General features: G+C 36.0%; 1 protein-coding gene and 1 non-coding gene across 2 annotated transcripts; one reads left to right on the top strand and one right to left on the bottom strand.

Annotated features, from left to right (window-relative positions):
• Positions 1-953: 953 nt before the first annotated feature.
• On the bottom strand, positions 954-15,551 carry LOC145902359 (misshapen-like kinase 1). The gene is made up of 26 exons (XM_082990296.1): positions 15,431-15,551; positions 13,277-13,399; positions 10,357-10,482; positions 10,089-10,199; positions 8,720-8,941; positions 8,531-8,585; positions 8,383-8,470; positions 8,167-8,324; positions 7,958-8,105; positions 7,734-7,833; positions 7,010-7,096; positions 6,356-6,397; positions 6,223-6,297; positions 5,941-6,069; positions 5,766-5,820; positions 4,953-5,058; positions 4,727-4,828; positions 3,590-3,650; positions 3,019-3,156; positions 2,765-2,927; positions 2,555-2,698; positions 2,291-2,429; positions 2,029-2,194; positions 1,892-1,972; positions 1,662-1,836; positions 954-1,603 (listed from the first exon to the last, which is right to left on the bottom strand). The coding sequence occupies exons 1-26, from the start codon at positions 15,470-15,472 to the stop codon at positions 1,395-1,397; spliced, it is 3,045 nt and encodes a 1,014-aa protein (XP_082846422.1). The 5' UTR covers positions 15,473-15,551; the 3' UTR covers positions 954-1,394.
• On the top strand, positions 9,753-9,826 carry Trnat-ggu (transfer RNA threonine (anticodon GGU)). The gene has a single exon. It is a non-coding gene; the product is annotated as a tRNA-Thr (tRNA).
• Positions 15,552-18,984: the final 3,433 nt, after the last annotated feature.

Raw genomic sequence — 18,984 nt, forward strand, 5'->3', positions numbered from 1 at the left:
AATTTAAACAGTGCTTTTTTGTCAAAAATGCGTTTGAACGCAAAAAAACATCTAAAATCATTTTAGTGGCGCAGGTTATATATTTATGCGAAGTTAGCTTAAGGCGGAGAAACCGCATTATTAAAAAAAATCAGTATACCTATTAACCAAACCTATTTCTTTGGGAGTGTATGCTAATGCGGAAACTGTCATGCGACAAAGGGTGCAATATAGGTATCAGACACCACGGCAATATTCCGTAAAAACTATCGGCAAGAACAAACGGGAGTTCAGATGGCTTATAAAAACGATTGTTTCAACGTGACTAAATATTCCAAACTGGAAAACATTTTATCATCGAGTTTTTTACGAATTTGTGGGTTTGACTGTGCAGTATAATAAATTACGCTCAACTTTCTTTGCTAACAGTTACATCAATACGTTCACTGTTTAACAATGCAGTGTACGCAGATACCAGGACTAACTCATTTTAGACTCGAACAAAACTCAATAGGCTACTGCTTCAGCTAACGTTGCATCGGGAAACAGGTTACCTTTACAAGCATCTAACGTTAAAGCTAAGATCAGGGGCGTAAACTCGTAGCAAAGGATGGAAATGAGTAAGAGCAGTGTAATAAAATATTACCGAAACAACCCACTACCAGAAGAAAGTGACGAAAGGGCGCGGTGACGCTTTGTTACGGGCTACTGACCATTTGCAACGTGCATGCTTTCAATCTTTTGTCACGTTACCGTCTCTTACACGTTGCATTCTGTTTTTCCACGAGGAAGAAAGTGACTGCTTCTAGATATGCTAAAACTGGAAAGAAAGTAATATCCAAAAAATGGTGATTAAAAGACGACTTGTAACCAGTAACAATAACAAGCTAATTTGCTGTTGTGCGAGCTAAGATCGAAGGTTTAGCGTTTTGACACAAATTGATCCACTTCCGAAATTGTTTACAAAAGTTGCGACTAGTTAATATATTTATTAATTCAAAATTATGAAGTTACGTTGCAACCAAAAATATGCATACATTGCCTCGCAACATAAATACATGATGGGTGTGATTTTTGATTGTATGCTTTTTACTGTGTTATTCTTTGGTCAGGCAGTATTTCCATGACACAAAAACCTTCTTTGCAGCTAGAGAACTAAATCCACAAAAACATTGCAGTGTCGATGCTTGACAGTACTTGCATGGTCATAACACACAAACCAAAGTAAATAAAACAGAATCAACCAGGCAAGCTAATAGTTTGGGATAATTGTTCTTCGATTAAGTAGTCACGTAGATTGTCAGGAAGAACAGTAACAATCAAAGATAAGTCTTTTGTAGTACTATTAAGATGAAATGCATGGATCTAAACTTGGGATAGTTGAACATTGCAAACCGCTTTTAATCGATTAACAGTCACCAGTTCATTTGCAAATTTCGATTTAAAGCCATGAAATAAACTTGGCTTGATGATGAACTGTGTACAGAGGCAAAAAAGACTTTGTCGTTCCTCTCGCACAAAAACTTCAATCGCTGCGCTCGCTTGTGCATGAACACACCATCAAGGTGACCCGTTTCGACCGACCTTATTTCAATTGCCTTTTCACCCCACCCCATTATTTGTCCTTAAAACAAAACAAAAAAGTTGTTTTTACATAGTCGAGAATTGCAGTAAACATCTACCTGATCTGATATATGCAACGGAAGTAGGTTGTTCTCCCCACTGCAGCACCACATCTTTGCTAATGTTAGCAAATGTGTTAACATACACCCCCTCATCTTCATAGCACACAAGAAGTTCCATCCCATCGGAGTTTGGCAGTAAATTTATTGCATGGACGGTAATCGGAGGTTGTAGCTAAAATAAATAGACCATAAAATTGTAGTAGGTAGTACAAGCACCAAGACCTTACATGGCTTGGAATATAAAGATCATAATTTTGCCCAGTGTCAACATCAATGGCATGGAATCCGTATGCTGATCCGTATAAAAGCTAAACATAAAAATATGTTCAAATTCATACATCACAAAAATTTTCATGGTACCAACCTTGAGACGGGAACCTTCCTCTACAGTGAGATCAACAATCATTGGCTTGTGTGGCAAATCACTGAAAGACTTGAAAGCCATAAATTTATGATATGGTTTTGGTGCCCATGCATACACTTCAATGTTGTTCCGTAGTGCAATAACTAGAAACTTTATTCGCTCATACCTGTAAAACAATACTAAAACAGTTACATTACTAACCTACAGATTGTAACGGAATTTCCTCATTCATAATCAACACAGATACATTTTTGTCACATACTTGACAACTTTGTATTGTGTGCATCCTTCAAGATCTCCAATCGATGCATAACCAATTTTCTTTTCAACCTCTGGATCATTTCTTAAAATCTTATTGCGTAGCCAACTTAAGTAGTACACTCGAAGTTTGTTTTTCTTTCCTGTGTCAACAGCACCAAAAAAAGGTTTTAAACTTTGACTTTGCATGTTTAAAACAGGGTCAGGCTAAAATAAAACACAATATTCTGTATGCAGGTATAGGATAAATATACCTGTATACACATACCTGAAATTGTAACAACCAAGTTTAATCCCTCAAGCACATCCAACTGCTGAAATCGCCTTCTGCTTATAAGGGGGTAAACTTTTCCTTGTCCACTTCGATCAAGAAGCATCATTCCATTGTCTGCTCCAATCAACAGGTTTACACCTGCTCATTAAATGTTTGATTAAGATTACTTTGTTAATTACGATTAATATAAAATCAGATTCTTACCCCAAAGTGAGGCACATAAAATTTCAGAGTTAAAACGTTTCTTGTATTTGCGAATTTCAGGCATGTCTGTTTGCACCACTGCAGGATGTTCTGATGAGTGTGGGTTAACATTAACGACAGAAACCTTGCGGTCTTCACGACTGGATGATGAAACAGCTGAAGGCTAAAACATATTTTTAAATAAAGTTTCAAATAAAAGTGTACTTTTGCAAACTACACATAAAACAACAACAAACAATTCAAGTTATTCATACATCCTCTAAAAAATCTCCATGATGCTGTTTAGGTAAAAGGTCTGGTAAAACAGTTGAAACATTCCGGCGATCCCAACTGGACTGGTCACCAGTACCGTTGTCTTTTAGTGCACGAATAGAATGTTTTTCCTCCAAATCCTTAAATCAAAACATTGATATCTTGTTCTGTCCTTTTAATTATTTCAAGAATGATAAATTCATCAACAAAAAACTTTGTTGCATTGTTTTTGCATGTGGTGCCTCAAACTGCAATCAGATTTAATAAATGCAAAGAAATATCAAACAAAGCTCTAAAATTATAAGTTTGTAGCCAAAATTAACCTTTCAACAAATTTACTTGAATAATCTATGACAAGACAATGCAGCATTTTGGCCTTCAATTTTGCTGATGTTTGCAAAAATGGTAAACATGAGATTAACTACCAAATAAAAATACAATTTAACCATCACCTCTACCAGAACACATCTTACATAACAACCTGGACCTGGACAACTTACATAAAAAACAACTGCAAAAAATAAATTACTAGGTTCAGTTTTACACTATTGAGCACATAGTGTTACTCCTTACCACAGATGCATATGAATCTTGATCAGGTGGCAAGCGATGTATGAATGTTCCCTGCTCCGACCTAAAAAATATAACAAGGTGTTTATATGCATGGGAAAGTTAACAGTTAAACCCTTTTTTGTAACACAGACCTGGTTTACATGGTGTAGTCGACTCAGTGCTTCAAATTTACTTGTAAATGAGTCATACGATTTTTAAATTTGCCGCATAATTTACATATTGTTTTTAAGCCAGCTTAAAAACTGTCTCTGCAGGATGTAAATTTACATTGCTTGCTAATCAATATTTCAAATATTAGTCTCCACTGACAAGTTTTTGGCTGCTACTATACTGAGTTTACTTTTTAATCGTTTTCCCATGAGTTTAGTTTGCCTCCACTTTAATTCCAAATCTTCATCTTTTTTAACTTCTGAGAAAAATTCATGAGTGTTTTTTTTTTGAATGACTCAGGTGAAGCTGTTCTGTTACCTTTTGGTTAATTGTATATTTTATTATGTTGTCTTTGTCTCATTCTACAGGTCCATTTTCAGAAGAAGCTTTGTAATCACATGTGAAATTGGGAAAGGTGGATGGTAACAAAGATGGTATTACACTAATAAATTTCAAAATAATCTTGAAAGAAAATGTGATAGTTGCATTTGCATAACATAAACTTGTGACATGGTTCATGGTGTTTGTCAAAAATGTGGCAAAAAGAATACAAAATGAATATTTCACAAGTTTTTTGGTCTTTCCTGTTGTGCATCACACTAAAATCTGTCACTGGTTGCTGGACACATTTCTCCAACCCTTGCAGAACACATATACTTATCCTTGTACTGCACTCAAAGGTCTGCATAATTGACATATACATTTACCTAAACATGCGATGTTTTGATGAGTAGGTAACGGTGCAACATGTGCATAGTCAATCATAGGATCTTGTACAAAACGCAAACGTAACAAAGATTCGTTGCTTTAACAAAATATATATTATAATGTTAAACATGTTATTTGTTAGGTTTGTGGTCCAGGCTGCAGTATGTATACTAAAAACAACAGGCCTTGACAAACTTTTAGTGGGAATATGTAATAAGACATTGAAGCCCAACATTTTAAAGAAATTGGTTTTGTTACAAAAAGTTTTCAGTTACTTACAATTGATCTCCAGGAGAAATACGCTGGATGTCAACAAAAGAATCATCACTGTCACTACTTGCAGATGATGATGATGAGTAGGCTGTAACTCGAACAGGAGGTCTGAAAAAAAATTATTTACCAATCAAAGGAGTAAGCATTTAAACTTTTAATATTACTTGGACAGGTTTGTTTAATATGAAATATACTATTACCAAACATAGCAACATTAAGTATTAAATCCAACCTGCTTGGATTTGACATTGTAATCATTTGTGCAGTAACTGCTTCAAGATCCTTAGAATCATTTCCATCCTTATATCCTACACCAGCAGGCACATTGTCATGAGGAACTATGAACAAATAAGTGTTAATTTACAAAATACACTGTTATGAGTAAAGCACAAACTTGTACCGCCCTACTCTGGCCATTTATTTTACTTGGTTTATTCATGACCAACCCTTTCATTTGCAAAATTGTGCATTCTTATGCCTGGGTTTACCGGCATCGCCAGACTGATAAAAGTGTATTTTTTGAATTCAATTCTTATGTCTGGGTTTATTGGCAAGGAAATATAGCTGGATCAGCTACCCCAATAAGTTGGAGCAAGATATGAAAATAAAGCTCCCGGTGAGGAATAAACTCACAATCTTGAGCTAATCAGGCCAAAGGCCAACATAATTAGACAACCTTGTTATGCGATAGCATGATACACTTCTTATGTTTGTATTTTTGTGTTTGAAGTCACAATTCCATGAAAGAGTGAATTCATATGACTTTTTTAAGCTTTCATTAGCAAACAAAGTGTTTTTCCAAGCAATTGAATGAATAAGATAAAGAAAACACCTACAAGAATTAATAGGCTAAAATTTTTGTCTTAGGAAAAATTATTTGAAAAGGATAAATTCTCTTACAGATCTTGCTTGTTACCTTTTTGATGTTAATGTCAAAGTTAATGAAACTGATTGTTTTGTGGTAACATCAAATTTACAAAAATGTTATTTAAAAAACAACAACAAAAGTATCAGTTTGTAACAATGAGTTGTGCAAAATACTCACCAAACACATTACGTTTTTCAATGGTTGCAGAAGGACTTGAATTTGGTGAAATATTCTGAAAAAAACAAAAAAACAATACACACCATGCAGTTAAATATAATTTTATTCTGCAAACAAAATTATTTTTATTAAAAATCTTATAACCAAGGACGAATTGCATCCTGCTATTAGTTACAGGTGAGTGTTGAGATTGGCCAGACTGTAGCCTTGAGTGTTCAGGTGATTCTGGACGATTTTTTTTGCTCCTTTCTTCAACTTGTCGAGCCCACTGAGGCTTTTCTCTTAGATACTTTTCTTGGGCAACCTATATTAATTATACATCTTTTCACAGTTAATTTCATTGGAAGATTATAAATTTCACTATGTAGTCAATAATTGCCTCAAAAACTTTAAAAAAAATTGGAGACCAACCATAAAGACAAACTTGAACAATCATTTACATAAACAAACAACTCACACTTGCTGCTTGAGCTTCCTTTGCATTTCTAATGGCTTCTGTTGCAATGTTATGTCTTTGTGCGTCTTCTTGCTCCTAACCAGGCATAAAAATAAACAAAACATCCGAAGGCTAAGGTTTTAAAAAAACTTACTTTCTTTAACTGCAGTCGATGCTGCAATATTTTTTCTTCCTCCTGAAGGATAAAAAATTTTAATTAGCATATTACAAAACAATGTTCTGTTATTAAATAGTATAGTTTCTGACACCAAAACACCCCTCCCCCCCTAGATCAGCCACTGGATGTAGCACTAACTTCTTATTATTATTATTATTGTTACATAGACAACTTTTGTGCTTGGATTGCAAATAAAATAGCATTGCTTCCATACTTTTCAGTATGGAAAGACATGGACTAAAATCAGCATAAAAAATATAAGCTGGATATGATTGGAAGAAGAGAAAAGGCTGAGTTACCAAAAGATTGAGAAGTTTCTAAAACAGGGATTCTTAAACTGGAGGACACGCCCAATCCTTTTCATTAATGAGTGATGAAAGGTTTTTCAAAAAAAGAATTTCCAAAAGGTGCAAAATTTAATGAACAATGTCAAGGGGCGCGACCAAAAAAGTTTAAGAACTACTGATTTAAAAAAAAATTAAGCACCTGCATGTTTGAGTTGAACACCCTGGAGTACGTTAGGTGTTAAAAACACATATTGTAAACTATTACATGAAAACATGACCCACATTTACCCAAATGTATTGGGCAAAATTTTCTGGACATTACTTGGTTAAAAATTAACAATACCCTGCGCTTTCTTTCAACATCAAGTTTCCTTCTTTGTTCTCTTGCTCTTTCTTCTTTTTTGGCTTGCTCTCGTCTTTGGGCCTCCCTCTGTTAAACACGTGATTGGTTAAATTGCTGCTCCTAAATGGTTCTTTTGAAAGATGGCACAGTTAAATAGAAACATCTTTATGCACAAATATTAAAACTTTCCTATTATACTTTTCAAATAGGTTCACAACATTCTTTTCCTATTTACCCCCTGGCAGCTCTTTCCTATTTATCCCCCATGTTTTAGCATAGTAATTTTGTAAAATTGTAAAGGCAAAGAGCATAGATGAAACCTGTTATCAATCCCAGTATAATTCATAGGCAAGTTTTATTGAATAGAATGTTTTGATTAAAAAAGTGCCTGGCCTTTCTATTTTTATTCAACGCGCATGAGAATTTTTCTCTTTATGTTTGATACGCAATAAAAAATTGATGTCCTGTTTTTACAATTTACCCCTGGTTGGGAACCACTGCTTTAGAAGGAAGTATCTGCGTGTAGATTTTTTGGAAACGATTAAAGTGCAATGAATCTATTGTCTCACAAATAAGAGACTTTGTTCAATGCAAGCTTTTTAAGTTATGGCATATTTTTGCTTTTTATTCATGTTACAGAGAACACATACATATCACACTGGCATTTAAAAATAATGTTCTGTGCAACATGTAGATATAAAGAAAGCCAACATTAAGGTCCAACCTCCTCTGCTTTCCTCCGTTCTTCTCTCTTTTTTTCTAATTTACGTCTATGCTCCTCTGCTAGGTCACGTTGACTAATGTGCTGCTTTTGTGGGGCAGATCTAAACAAGAACTTCAATTACATGACAATTGAATAATGAATTTGTAAAAGATATAGCAAGAAACATAAATTATTTTTGAGAAATGTTTTTATCAGACCAAACTTGGAATGAAATTCAAACTTGCCTTTCTTTATTTTCCTGTTGAAACTTTAAAAAATTTCTGCGCAAAGTAGACTCTCCTGGGGCAACTGCAATTGAACTAGGTGAACCCTCCTCATGGGCATCTTCAGCTTCATCTTCAGAACCACTGTATTCATACTCAGTATCCCCAGCTTCATAAGTAAATATTGGTCTTAAACTTACATGTTAAAAATAACTTAATGCAAATCATACTTTTTTTTCTTTTGGTTCTATCAATATGATCCTTAAGTTGAATTTTAACTTGTCTTTCTGTTGGTTGCTCCTTAATAAAGGGATGGCGAAGAAGTGCATCAGTGTTTGGACGCTCATGGTAGTTTTTAACAAGGCTTTGGTCAACAAAACTTGAGAACCTGTCACAGATACATAAGCCATTCGGTTTCAGCAAAGCAAATTTTAAACCAGACTGACCCGTTTGTCCACTTTCGCTCTCTCAAACGAGGTGGTGCATTTCTTGGAATAAGAAACAAAGCTCGCATGGGATGCATATCACACAGGGCTAAACCAAAAACCCATTCAATTTAATTTGCTATTACTTTTACCATGTATTAAAACTTACGTGGAGATCCTTCAGCCATTTCAATCGCAGTTATTCCAAGGGACCAAATGTCACTCTAAAACAATAATGACTGAGTACTTGGTATCTGCCATTATCATGCAAAAAAGCTAAGGCAATCATACAAGCGAAAAAGTTAAACAATTAAATGTTTAAATTTGCCAACAAACTAGAAAAAAAAACTTAACTTACTCTGTAATCGTATGTTGCTGATGCATTTTGTTCACATGCGATGACCTCTGGAGCCATCCAGTAAGGCGTGCCGATAAATGTGTTTCTTCTTCCAATAGTTTTATCCAACTGGGCACTTACACCAAAATCCACTAATTTAACTTCAGCATTTTCTGTTAGTAGTACATTTTGACCTTTGATATCTCTGTGAATGACTTTGTGCTTGTGAAGATGTTGCAGGCCCTGATAAACCAAATTTAGTTGATAAACTAATTGTGGATACGCCTATAGATGGCTGTACAATAACAAAACACCTAAATGTAATACAGGTTTATACTGCTCTTTTTGCTGCCAGGCATACTAATTAATCAGAATTGTTCTTCTGGCACTTAAGTTTCTAAAGTTATATTTAAAACCAATATTTCGTCTGCCATCCGGCGAGACTTCCTCAGGGTTATGTCAACAGTGAAGCATCACAGGCATAAACACTAAAAACGCAAGAAAAACGTAAGAAAAACACAAGGAAAATGGGGAATAGATAACATTGGCACCGCTTGCATCGTGACATGACTAGGTGTGTAGCGGGGCGTAACACTCACAACAAGTTGTTGTAAACCGCTGGAAAGTGCATACATTGCTCCTTGTCGCTTATGCAATGGTCATTCTTGTGAATGTGGAGTGTCTCCAGGAACACACGTTTTGTATGATCGTCCTCCCTCTCTAGGACTCGGACCTAGTCGAAGTTAACTCGGTAGCCGAGTGTGGCAGCGTGTTTTGCCAATGCTGTCCTCTGGCTATTCTTTGCTGCAACGTCGCGGCAATGCTATTTAACCGCGTCTGCAATGCTCTTCCGGTTTCACCTATATATGCTCTACCGCAGTCCTTACATGGAATGTAATGGGGCGATCCTGCCTATCATGCCATTGCATGAAATATTACTGCGTCATCTGATACGGTGGTAGAGATCCCCTACGTATATGTGAAGGTTGCCTGGCAAGTTGTGCGCTTGCGCACCAGTGTACCTTGGCCACAATATACCCCGTGAAACCACTGAGCTCCTGTAGCTCAGTTGGTAGAGCGTTGGGCCTGGTTAGCCCAGGGTCGTGAGTTCAAACCTCACCGGGAGCTTGATTTTTCAAATCTTGCTTCGACTTGTCAGGAAAAAGTGGCTGATCCAGCTGGGCTGCATTGCCTGGGCTGCCAAGCCTGAAAACCTCATGATCGCGATACGTTAGCTGTGATCGCCAAGCAAGGACCTGCGCAGTGGGGCGATCCTGCCTATCATGCCATTGCATGAAATATTACTGCGTTACCTATGGTAATAATGTAATTTCCAAATCTTACTAAATTCACGTAAAAATCATAATAGTGCGCCAGTATTATGGCTTACTTTGAGGATCTCCCTGCAAATATATGCTATCCATTCTTCTTTCAGGGTGTTTCCTTTAGAGGCCTTCACCAAATCAGTTACTGAACCAGCTCCACAAAATTCCATGACAAGCTATAAATGGTAAAAACACAGTATATTTTTGTTGTCCTCAAACAATTAGAAAAAAAAATTGTGTTGTGTTTTGTTGAACCAAAACATGTACATACATCAAATTTGCTTCCAACTACTCAACTAAATCAAAGGTATGATTGAAATGGTGGTATTTTACCCATAACTGGTCATCATGTCCTGGAAGAGTTTTTTTCACGAATGCTCCGTAGTATGTTGCAATATTTCTATGCTCCGAATACTTTTTGAGCATGTTTATCTCCAACTTGATTTCCTCTTCCTCTTCCTTTTTCAAAAAAAAGTAAGAGAAAGATGTAGTCAATATAAAACTAATATCTTCGTAAATTTTTTGTATTTCAGTTAAAAAAAATACTAAACATTAAACTTCCAAGAAAAGTTTGTTTTTCTCTGGGCCTTAATTCTAAAGTTAATGCTTATCAATATGCCATTTTTCCAAAATCCTTCACACCCCAACAAAAATTATTTGCCACATCATCAACTTTGCTCAATGACAATATCACACACATTTTCTACATAATTATCAAATTTATAATATTTAATAAGTGTATATGAAATCTGCTGAATTAATAGGTTTGAATAAGGAATGCAATGGTTTCAATAAAATAGAAGATATGTACATTTTGCCTCAATGTAGATATGTACAATATCAATTAGTTTCTGCCATAATAGAGCGAACACAGTGGATCGGGTTTGTTGAAACGGACCAACAAAGACAGTGTCAATAGCAAAATTTAGAAGAACTGGCTGAATCTGTCTTTTTTATGATAATTGTACTAAATATTAATAATGTTTGTGACTTTCATGAATTCTTCACCTTACTGTGAACAAAACATTTTTGTGCAGTTTTCCACTAATATTACATAGTCACGAATGATCAACCTGTGTAAGCAATTGGTTGCATAAAACTGTTTGGATTAGGTGCTAAGATAGTAATAAGCTATAACAGAGGGGAAAAAATAGACGAGAATAAAGCTGTGTTATAATTGAGAAATTGGCAGTTGTTTCTTCTAATAAAAACATTTGTTAGAATTTACCATAAAAAATACATACAAAAATTTTTAGTGATAAGTTTTAAAATCACTTTAGCTCTGCTACTGTATTAAAATTCAAGTTTTACGTTAGGAACACAACTCACGGGTTTTCTCATAATTCTGAGTATAAATAGACTGGCCCATATTGTTATTAACACTGTCATGTTAAAATAAGACGTTTCGACAAAAACTTATGTCATCATCAGTTTGACTGACGGACGACCTGTTCGTTACGTGGACGACCTGTTTGTTGCCGTACGCGATGAACGCGCCTTGGACGCTTTTTACTCGAACATTAATAACATTCATCGTAACATCAAGTTCACAAAAAGCGTTGAATTTAAGGAACGGATTTCGTTTCTCGACGTCCTCGTCGAACGAGCGGGAGATTCGATTACCACAACTACCTACAGGAAGCCAACCAACACTGGTCTCTATAGCAAGTGGTCCAGCTTTGTGCCACGGCACTACAAGGTCAACCTTGTGCGCTCACTCCTTCACCGTGCCTACAAGATCAGCAGCACGTACAAAATCATGCACGAAGAATTCGAGTGCATAAAAAACATGCTAAAGAATAATGGGTATCCACTCAAGTTCATAGCGAACTGTGTACGTTCGGTGCTACGCAAACAATATCAGGTGGACACCATAAAACCCACACAAGAAAGCACCAAGTTCTGTGTGATGAGGTTACCATACCTAGGCCCTATAAACCACCGAATTCGTAGGGAACTGTCACGGTTGTCGACCGCTGCACCAACCAGAAAACTGTCTTGCGTTTCGTGCATGAACCATGCAAACTTGCGCAACAGTTCCCATTTAAAGATCGCCAGAAGACCCTGCACCTCTCGTCCGTGGTATACAAGCTTTCCTGTTCATGTGGACAAACATACATCGGACAAACATCTCGAAACTTGTGCACGCGGATCGATGAGCACAAACGATCCCCAAAATCGGAGGTGTGCAAACACCTACTTGACCACCCGACTCACAAGGTTAAGTTTAGTGAGCCACAAATCCTTGCGCTGGCGAGAGACAGGTACCGTCTCCTGCTGATGGAGTCGCTGTCCATACAACAGCAACAACCACAACTCAACGTGGACGGCACTTCAGCACCACTATTTTTATTTAATGTGTAATGTGTCTGTTGCGTTTTATGCCGTTTATTGTGTATTTTGCGTTTTGCGTCGCTTACTGCGCATTTTCCGCCTCTTAGTGGTGTGTGGCCGATAGCAAAATGACGTCACCACCCGCGCGAACCTTATCTGTGACGTCGGTCAGGTCAGCTCCTTATAATGATGGAGCTACACAAATCGCGTCAGTCAAACTGATGATGACATAAGTTTTTGTCGAAACGTCTTATTTTAACATGACAGTGTTAATGACAATATGGGCCAGTCTATTTATACTCAAGTTTTACGTTGTTTTACTACCAAAGGATGAGGACTTCCATAATATTGATAACATGTATTTAACATTGTCATGAAAAGTCTTTTTTACCACGAATTGTATATGGACCATCTTTAGTACAAAGCAAACTAATTGCTCACCATTTTGCAAAAGTTATTAAAACAAATTAAAAAAATTAATTGTGTTCATTAAATTGCAAAGAGTCAAAACACAGCCAAGTGTAATTCTGCTCAATATCCTTGTCTTGATACATTTTTAGGTTCATTTAAAGTTTGAATCCGCTTAAAGTAATAATGGTAAGATCAAATCTATCCTTAAAAATATCAAATATATTAACCAGGTCAAGTTCACACACAGTTTACACATATATAGGACTTTCACAGACAATTTTAAAAATGCTATGTGACTTTGCAGTCATTAGTCACACAATTTACATTTGTTCTGTTACATCTTCTGGGATGTTCTTAGGATTTTAAACAAATATTATTGGCTAGTCATAAAATATGAAACAGGTTCTGACACATACCAAAAGATCACCCAGGATGCAAACGTCAATTGCATTGAGTTTTTCTTTATTCACAATATATGAAAAATTTTGTTCTATTCTGTATGACGAACCTCAGTCACATCCATGACCTTTATTGCCGCAAGTTGACCAGTTTTAACATGTCGTCCTTTATACACTTGTCCATATGTTCCATTTCCAACAACTTCAACTAGTTCAAATATACCAGCCGGCTCCTTAAAAATGAACAATAAAAAACACCATATTTGTATAAGTTTATAAAACCTTGTCCAGCACAAATACAATTACTTTTTTATATACAACACACAAAACAAATTTGTTTGATCAAACTAATGTCAAAACTGAGACTTTTGCAAACTAAACCACAAACCTAACATTTGTAGTGTAATGCTTGGGAACATGGACCCCATAAAATTTTAAAGGGGGTCAAACCCAACTAGCTGACAGGTATAATCTATTCACTTATGCATAAAAGTGGCGTCAAACCTCAGTAGTTTGTGTATAAATTTCACCCTCTTAGACCCTATTGCTTGGGAATGCTACATGGTTACATTAACTATTTGTAGACAAAACATAAATGCAAATATAAGAACAAAATTTTGGGGTGTACTGGAAGAGTGGCAGTATTTGGCTCCCACCAAATAAACAAAAACTTAAGTCTGAAAGTGAGACAATTGCATATGCCTAATGTTGAATATATTTGCAACCAAAAAGGATTAGGGAGTAAATGTGCAGTTATATAGTCAAGAAAACATACAAATATAAACTGTTTTGCATGCGGGGGCCCGCTTTTCCCCTTTGCACATTTGCATGATTTTAAAAGGACATGCATAATATTTGCAATGTGTTTTAAGCCAAACTAATTGACATGGAAACTGCATGCCATTGCAACAAAGTAACCACTAAAAATACATTTCGTCCTTAATATTAACAAAAAATGTTTGCAAAAACAGAAGAAAATTAAAATAATTGTTTAGCTACATATAGTTTTGTTGGAATTATGTCAAACAATTATAACTCTTGTGGTGGTTGCAATGAATTGTATACGGATTATTGACCAACGGCATGACAAATAATTGTTAAAAAAGTGGTCATCACTGCGTGGATGTACCGAGCGTGACCGATAAACAAACAACTGCTGCAGAGTCGAACACTTGACTGTGGTGTTCGTTCCTTCATAGCAGGAATGAACACAATGTGCCAAACTGCTGAGGGTGTTCTGATACCTAAATATCCCCACCGCATGCATCGTATTTCTGTATGTTAAAAAAGCTTCTCTTTCTTAATTTGTGTCGGATTGTGGTTTTAGAAATCACTGCCGATTTTAATTGTCGTTACAAAGTTTCCAGGGACAAAAAGATTCTGTTGTCAGTCAATTCAAACATGAAATGCTTCACCTGAGTTAACGAGTTAACTATTGACAGTATATGGGAGAGCGGCGTTATGTACGCTTTTGTAGCTATTAAACTGATTTTATAGCTACTAAATGTATCTATGAAAACTTCATTCCAAGACCTCTTTTGTTCTGCATTATCTGTACAAGGCAGGAGTGAACAGGCCAAAATTAGTGATGTTTGTTTGAAATCACCAGTTGCACACATTTAGTAAAGCAAATCCCAGATTTTTAACAAATAGTGAGAGGCACAAAGTAAACAATAGCAATCATTTCTGAATTTTTTCTTGTTATTCGCCGAGCGGTGGGATGAGGGAGACCATAGCAAGTTGTTTTGGCCAAAACATTGAAGCCTTCTTTGAACTACATGAAAAGGGTTCACTTCGGTTTTCACCTTGCTTTACATCAATGATGTGATTCCAATGCAGGTGTGTATGAAATGACGAAAATATTCAAAAAATTGTTTCAAAATCCACCAGTACATTATACTATTACACAGGTTTTTGGTTTCCTTCGCAAAATTCTTTTGTTGTTTTTGAATAAACACAATCGTAATTTTTCTACATGTTGCACGTATGCAAATCTAGGAACAAAAAAGTCTTATTTTTATGAGAACATTTTTGTTGTTTTTTGTTGTAAACTTGTTGCCAGTAAGCATGTCCCTCTAAACTTTTGACTTTTAACAAATACCTAGTAACAGAAATGAGCTAAGTTTTTCATCACTGTAATACTAAGCCGTACTTAAAAAACCATTATAAACATACATTTTGTTTTTTACATAATTATTTAAGACTAAAAGTACTCATGTCAAATCCTTACCAGACCAAGGTATTTAAAAATGAAATGTACTCACTCTTAAGCCTGCTAGGTCTATATCATCCAGTCCTCCAGACATGCTTGCTTCCTTCTTACACCATAATTACCAGCAATTTGTGCTACTATAATTACTTTCAGTCACTGTAAAATTTATTTCTGAAAAATTTAATCAATACAATGTGAAAAACTACAAAAAAACTAAATCTGACTGGAAACATCTTAAATAAAAAATATTGGCTGATGAAAAACTTATTTACAGTATATTGGTACAACTTGTGCAGCAGAATATCGATATAGACTCTTTCAGAAATACAAATGTTTTCATGTACTTAATAGCACTGGCGTAGAGTACGGTGGTGCAGGGGTGCCGCGCACCCCCGACCTTTACTAAATTTAGTAACACAATCCCATCGCATCGTTTCGGCAACGACAGCAAAGATGAAGGCGCATTTCTTTTCTGATTACACTCATAAAAAATACTTAACACGCAGTTTCGTTTACAATTACGTTGGTGATAAATGTGTAGAAGGAAGAAAACCACGTTTCGTCCAGTTTTTTCGTCCAAAAACGTTGCTAACATGGACGACGCTATAACTTGTATATTATGGCGTGCAAACGTCCTTGTGACGTCGGTGTGTTTTCTTCGCCGCACCCCCGTTGATTTGCAAAACTCTACGCCTATGCTTAATAGTTTCCTAATATACTGCTATTTTTGCTGCCAGGCATACTAATTAATCAGAATTGTTCTTCTGGCAGTTTCCTAATGTTTACGTTTGTTCAGGGCGTCGATATTTTATTGCGTGTCAAACATCTTGAGAAAAATTGTCGTGCATGTTGAATAGCAAAAATGTCGTATCTGGTAACTAACGCATGAGAACGACCAGGCTTATTTCAATTACAGGATTCTTGTACTTATGTCTCTTTTAAGGTCCGATTGAATGAAAAATGGTGCTTGTTTCGAAACTATTTTTAAGTTAAAGCAAGTGCTGGCTGGTTTTTGCATGGATTTTATCCAAACATTTATTGCGGTTGCATTTATTTAGCCATCTAAACAGACAAAATTATTTTGGGTTAGGATCCCAGCATAGCAAACGATGATGACATTAAGTTTTCAACACTGCATAACCGTTCTGTTAAATGCTATTTTGTACAATAATGATCGCGATACGTTAGCTGTGATCGCCAAGCAAGGACCTGCGCAGTGGGGCGATCCTGCCATGAAATATTACTGCGTTATCGGATACAGTGGTAGAGATCCCCTACATATATATGTGAAGGTTGCCTGGCAAGTTGTGCGCATGTGTACCAGTGTACCTTGGTCACAATATACCCCTTGAAACCACTAAGCTCCTGTAGCTCAGTTGGTAGAACGTTGGGCCTGGTTAGCCCAGGGTTGTGAGTTTAAACCTCACCGGGAGCTTGATTTTTTAAATCTCCCTCCGACTTGTCAGGAAAAAGTGGCTGATCCAGCTAGGCTGCATTGCCTGGGCTGCCAAGCCCAAAAACCTCATGTACGCGTATGGCATCATTGATTTTGGGTAACCGCAAGAATTTAACAAATCTTGTGAATATTGCTGTTAACACACTTGGAATGTATGTCAATGTTAACTTTTTTGGATCACAACCACATTGTCACAATCACCAGCTGCACTGACGAGAACCATAGGTCAAAACAGTGTGTACACCTGTTTGCAGCTCACTGCTTTACCATTTAACTACTTTTTTTATGTAAACTATAAAATGCAGTTTTGAGTTAATTGCAAACTGCCATAAAAGCAGATTCTCCCTTTTAATTTTCTGGACTCGTATTTTTGGTTGTGTTGACAATGTTTATGTCTTCATCCTTTGCATGTATGACAAATTTGCATTCTCACTAGCATCATAAATTTAAAATTTTATGTCCAACATTTAAATCACAGGAATCACATAAATTTTAGATAATAAAAACAAAACAACAAGGAAAACAAGAGGTTTAGTTTTTCTTCTATTCTCTTAAAGTAGTATAGTCACCTATAGTTTAAACACAGTTGCAAATCCTTTTTCTTCTATTCATGGTTTCGATTTCAAGTCAATAAAGATTGGTGAAAAATGCATTGGATTAGATAGGAGTTCTTTAATAAAACATGTGTAAAGCTGCGGTAAATTTTTTTTGTTTAGGCGAAGAAAAAAGTCTTGAATTAACCACAACTAGCAGTTGCATTGATGTGCACGTTTACTGTTTCATTAGTAGGTAAAATCGCAGCATATGAAACAAAACACTCAAAATCAAATTATAAACATGTCTCCTAATTCTCTGGATCTGAAATTTTTTTTTAAATTTATGAAATTTTTCTAACTTATCTGTGACGTCAGACAGGTCAGCTCCATATAGTGATGGAGCTACACCAATCGCGTCATTCAAACTGATGATGGCATAAGTTCTTGCCGAAACATTTTTCGTACATGAAACATGACAATGTTAACAACAGTATGGCCCAGTCTTTTTATTCTCAGAATTATGAGCAAATCCGTCAATAGTTTCGTTACTCAGCTGTATGAAAAAATACAACTTTGCCTAAATGCAAAATTTTTCCCACAAAAGGACATAGTTGCTCTACACGCCTTTTAAGAATTAACTCCTATCTAAACCAATGCAATTTCTGCCAATCTTTACCTGCAGCATTGTGACGTCAGACCCATTGTTGGATGCAAGTCGGAACCATGAATTTCACAAAGTTTCTATTAATTGTAGTCACCTGCAGTGTAATCACAATTGCCAAAGCCTTAAGATTCTATCATAAAGCTTCTCGTTAACATCCAAGGACAAGACTAAAAAGGTTTTTAAATTAGTAAGGAACTGTGGTTGGCAATTTTTGAAATTTTACATTTCGAATTCCCGCAAAAACATTTCGCAACTGTAAAAGTCAACACAAGTTTTAAGAAATACCTGCAAGAAAACCTCTTTTCAAGTCACACTCAGTCCTTGATCTTACTGCAACTTTTTGTCAACAAACTGTCTCGTTTCTTAGTCAGACATTAAAACAAAACGAAGCTTTTGAACACAATCAATCATAACAACCAACCATTATAAGTAAGTATATACAAAATATCCTCGAGCTATGAAATGTATTTAAACCAGCACTACTTTACACTAAACTATACTCCCCGACAGGACAGCACGAGCACGACTGTACGAAAATTCAAGCACAGCACAACGTTCCACAACAAAGCCTACACTTCCTCACTGATTTTAAGGTTTCCAAAAAAATATTTGTCATGTTTTTGAGAATCTCAAACGAAAAAATAAATCTGTGAAATAACATTAAATTATGCTTGTTGCCTAAACGTTTTGTTCTGTATATTTATTATTTTTTAAGACCACTCATTTTCACTGGGTTTGGTTTAAGGTGTTTCGTATAATTTTTTTAAAAACAACATGTTGTGTTACAGGTAGGAGATTGTTAACTATCGTTATTATGGCCTAAATTCTTTGGTCAATATTTACGCTCATTTACGCTCAAAGGGTACAGGTCTCTCATTGCTCACGCGCACAACGAATGAGGAACAGTTTCTTGCAGAACGACAATCAACAAATCGGCGAAGACACACATT

Source organism: Ascidia mentula, chromosome 5 (genome assembly GCF_947561715.1).
Source record: "Ascidia mentula chromosome 5, kaAscMent1.1, whole genome shotgun sequence".
Lineage (NCBI taxonomy): Eukaryota > Metazoa > Chordata > Ascidiacea > Phlebobranchia > Ascidiidae > Ascidia > Ascidia mentula.

Coding starts and splice junctions, on each gene's coding strand:
- LOC145902359 (XM_082990296.1), bottom strand. CDS start 15,472: ATGTCTGGAGGACTGGATGATATAGACCTAGCAGGCTTAAGA. Junction 2,195..2,290: donor ACACAATACAAAGTTGTCAA/GTATGTGACAAA, acceptor ATTGTTTTACAG/GTATGAGCGAATAAAGTTTC. Junction 1,837..1,891: donor ATCTTTATATTCCAAGCCAT/GTAAGGTCTTGG, acceptor TATTTATTTTAG/CTACAACCTCCGATTACCGT.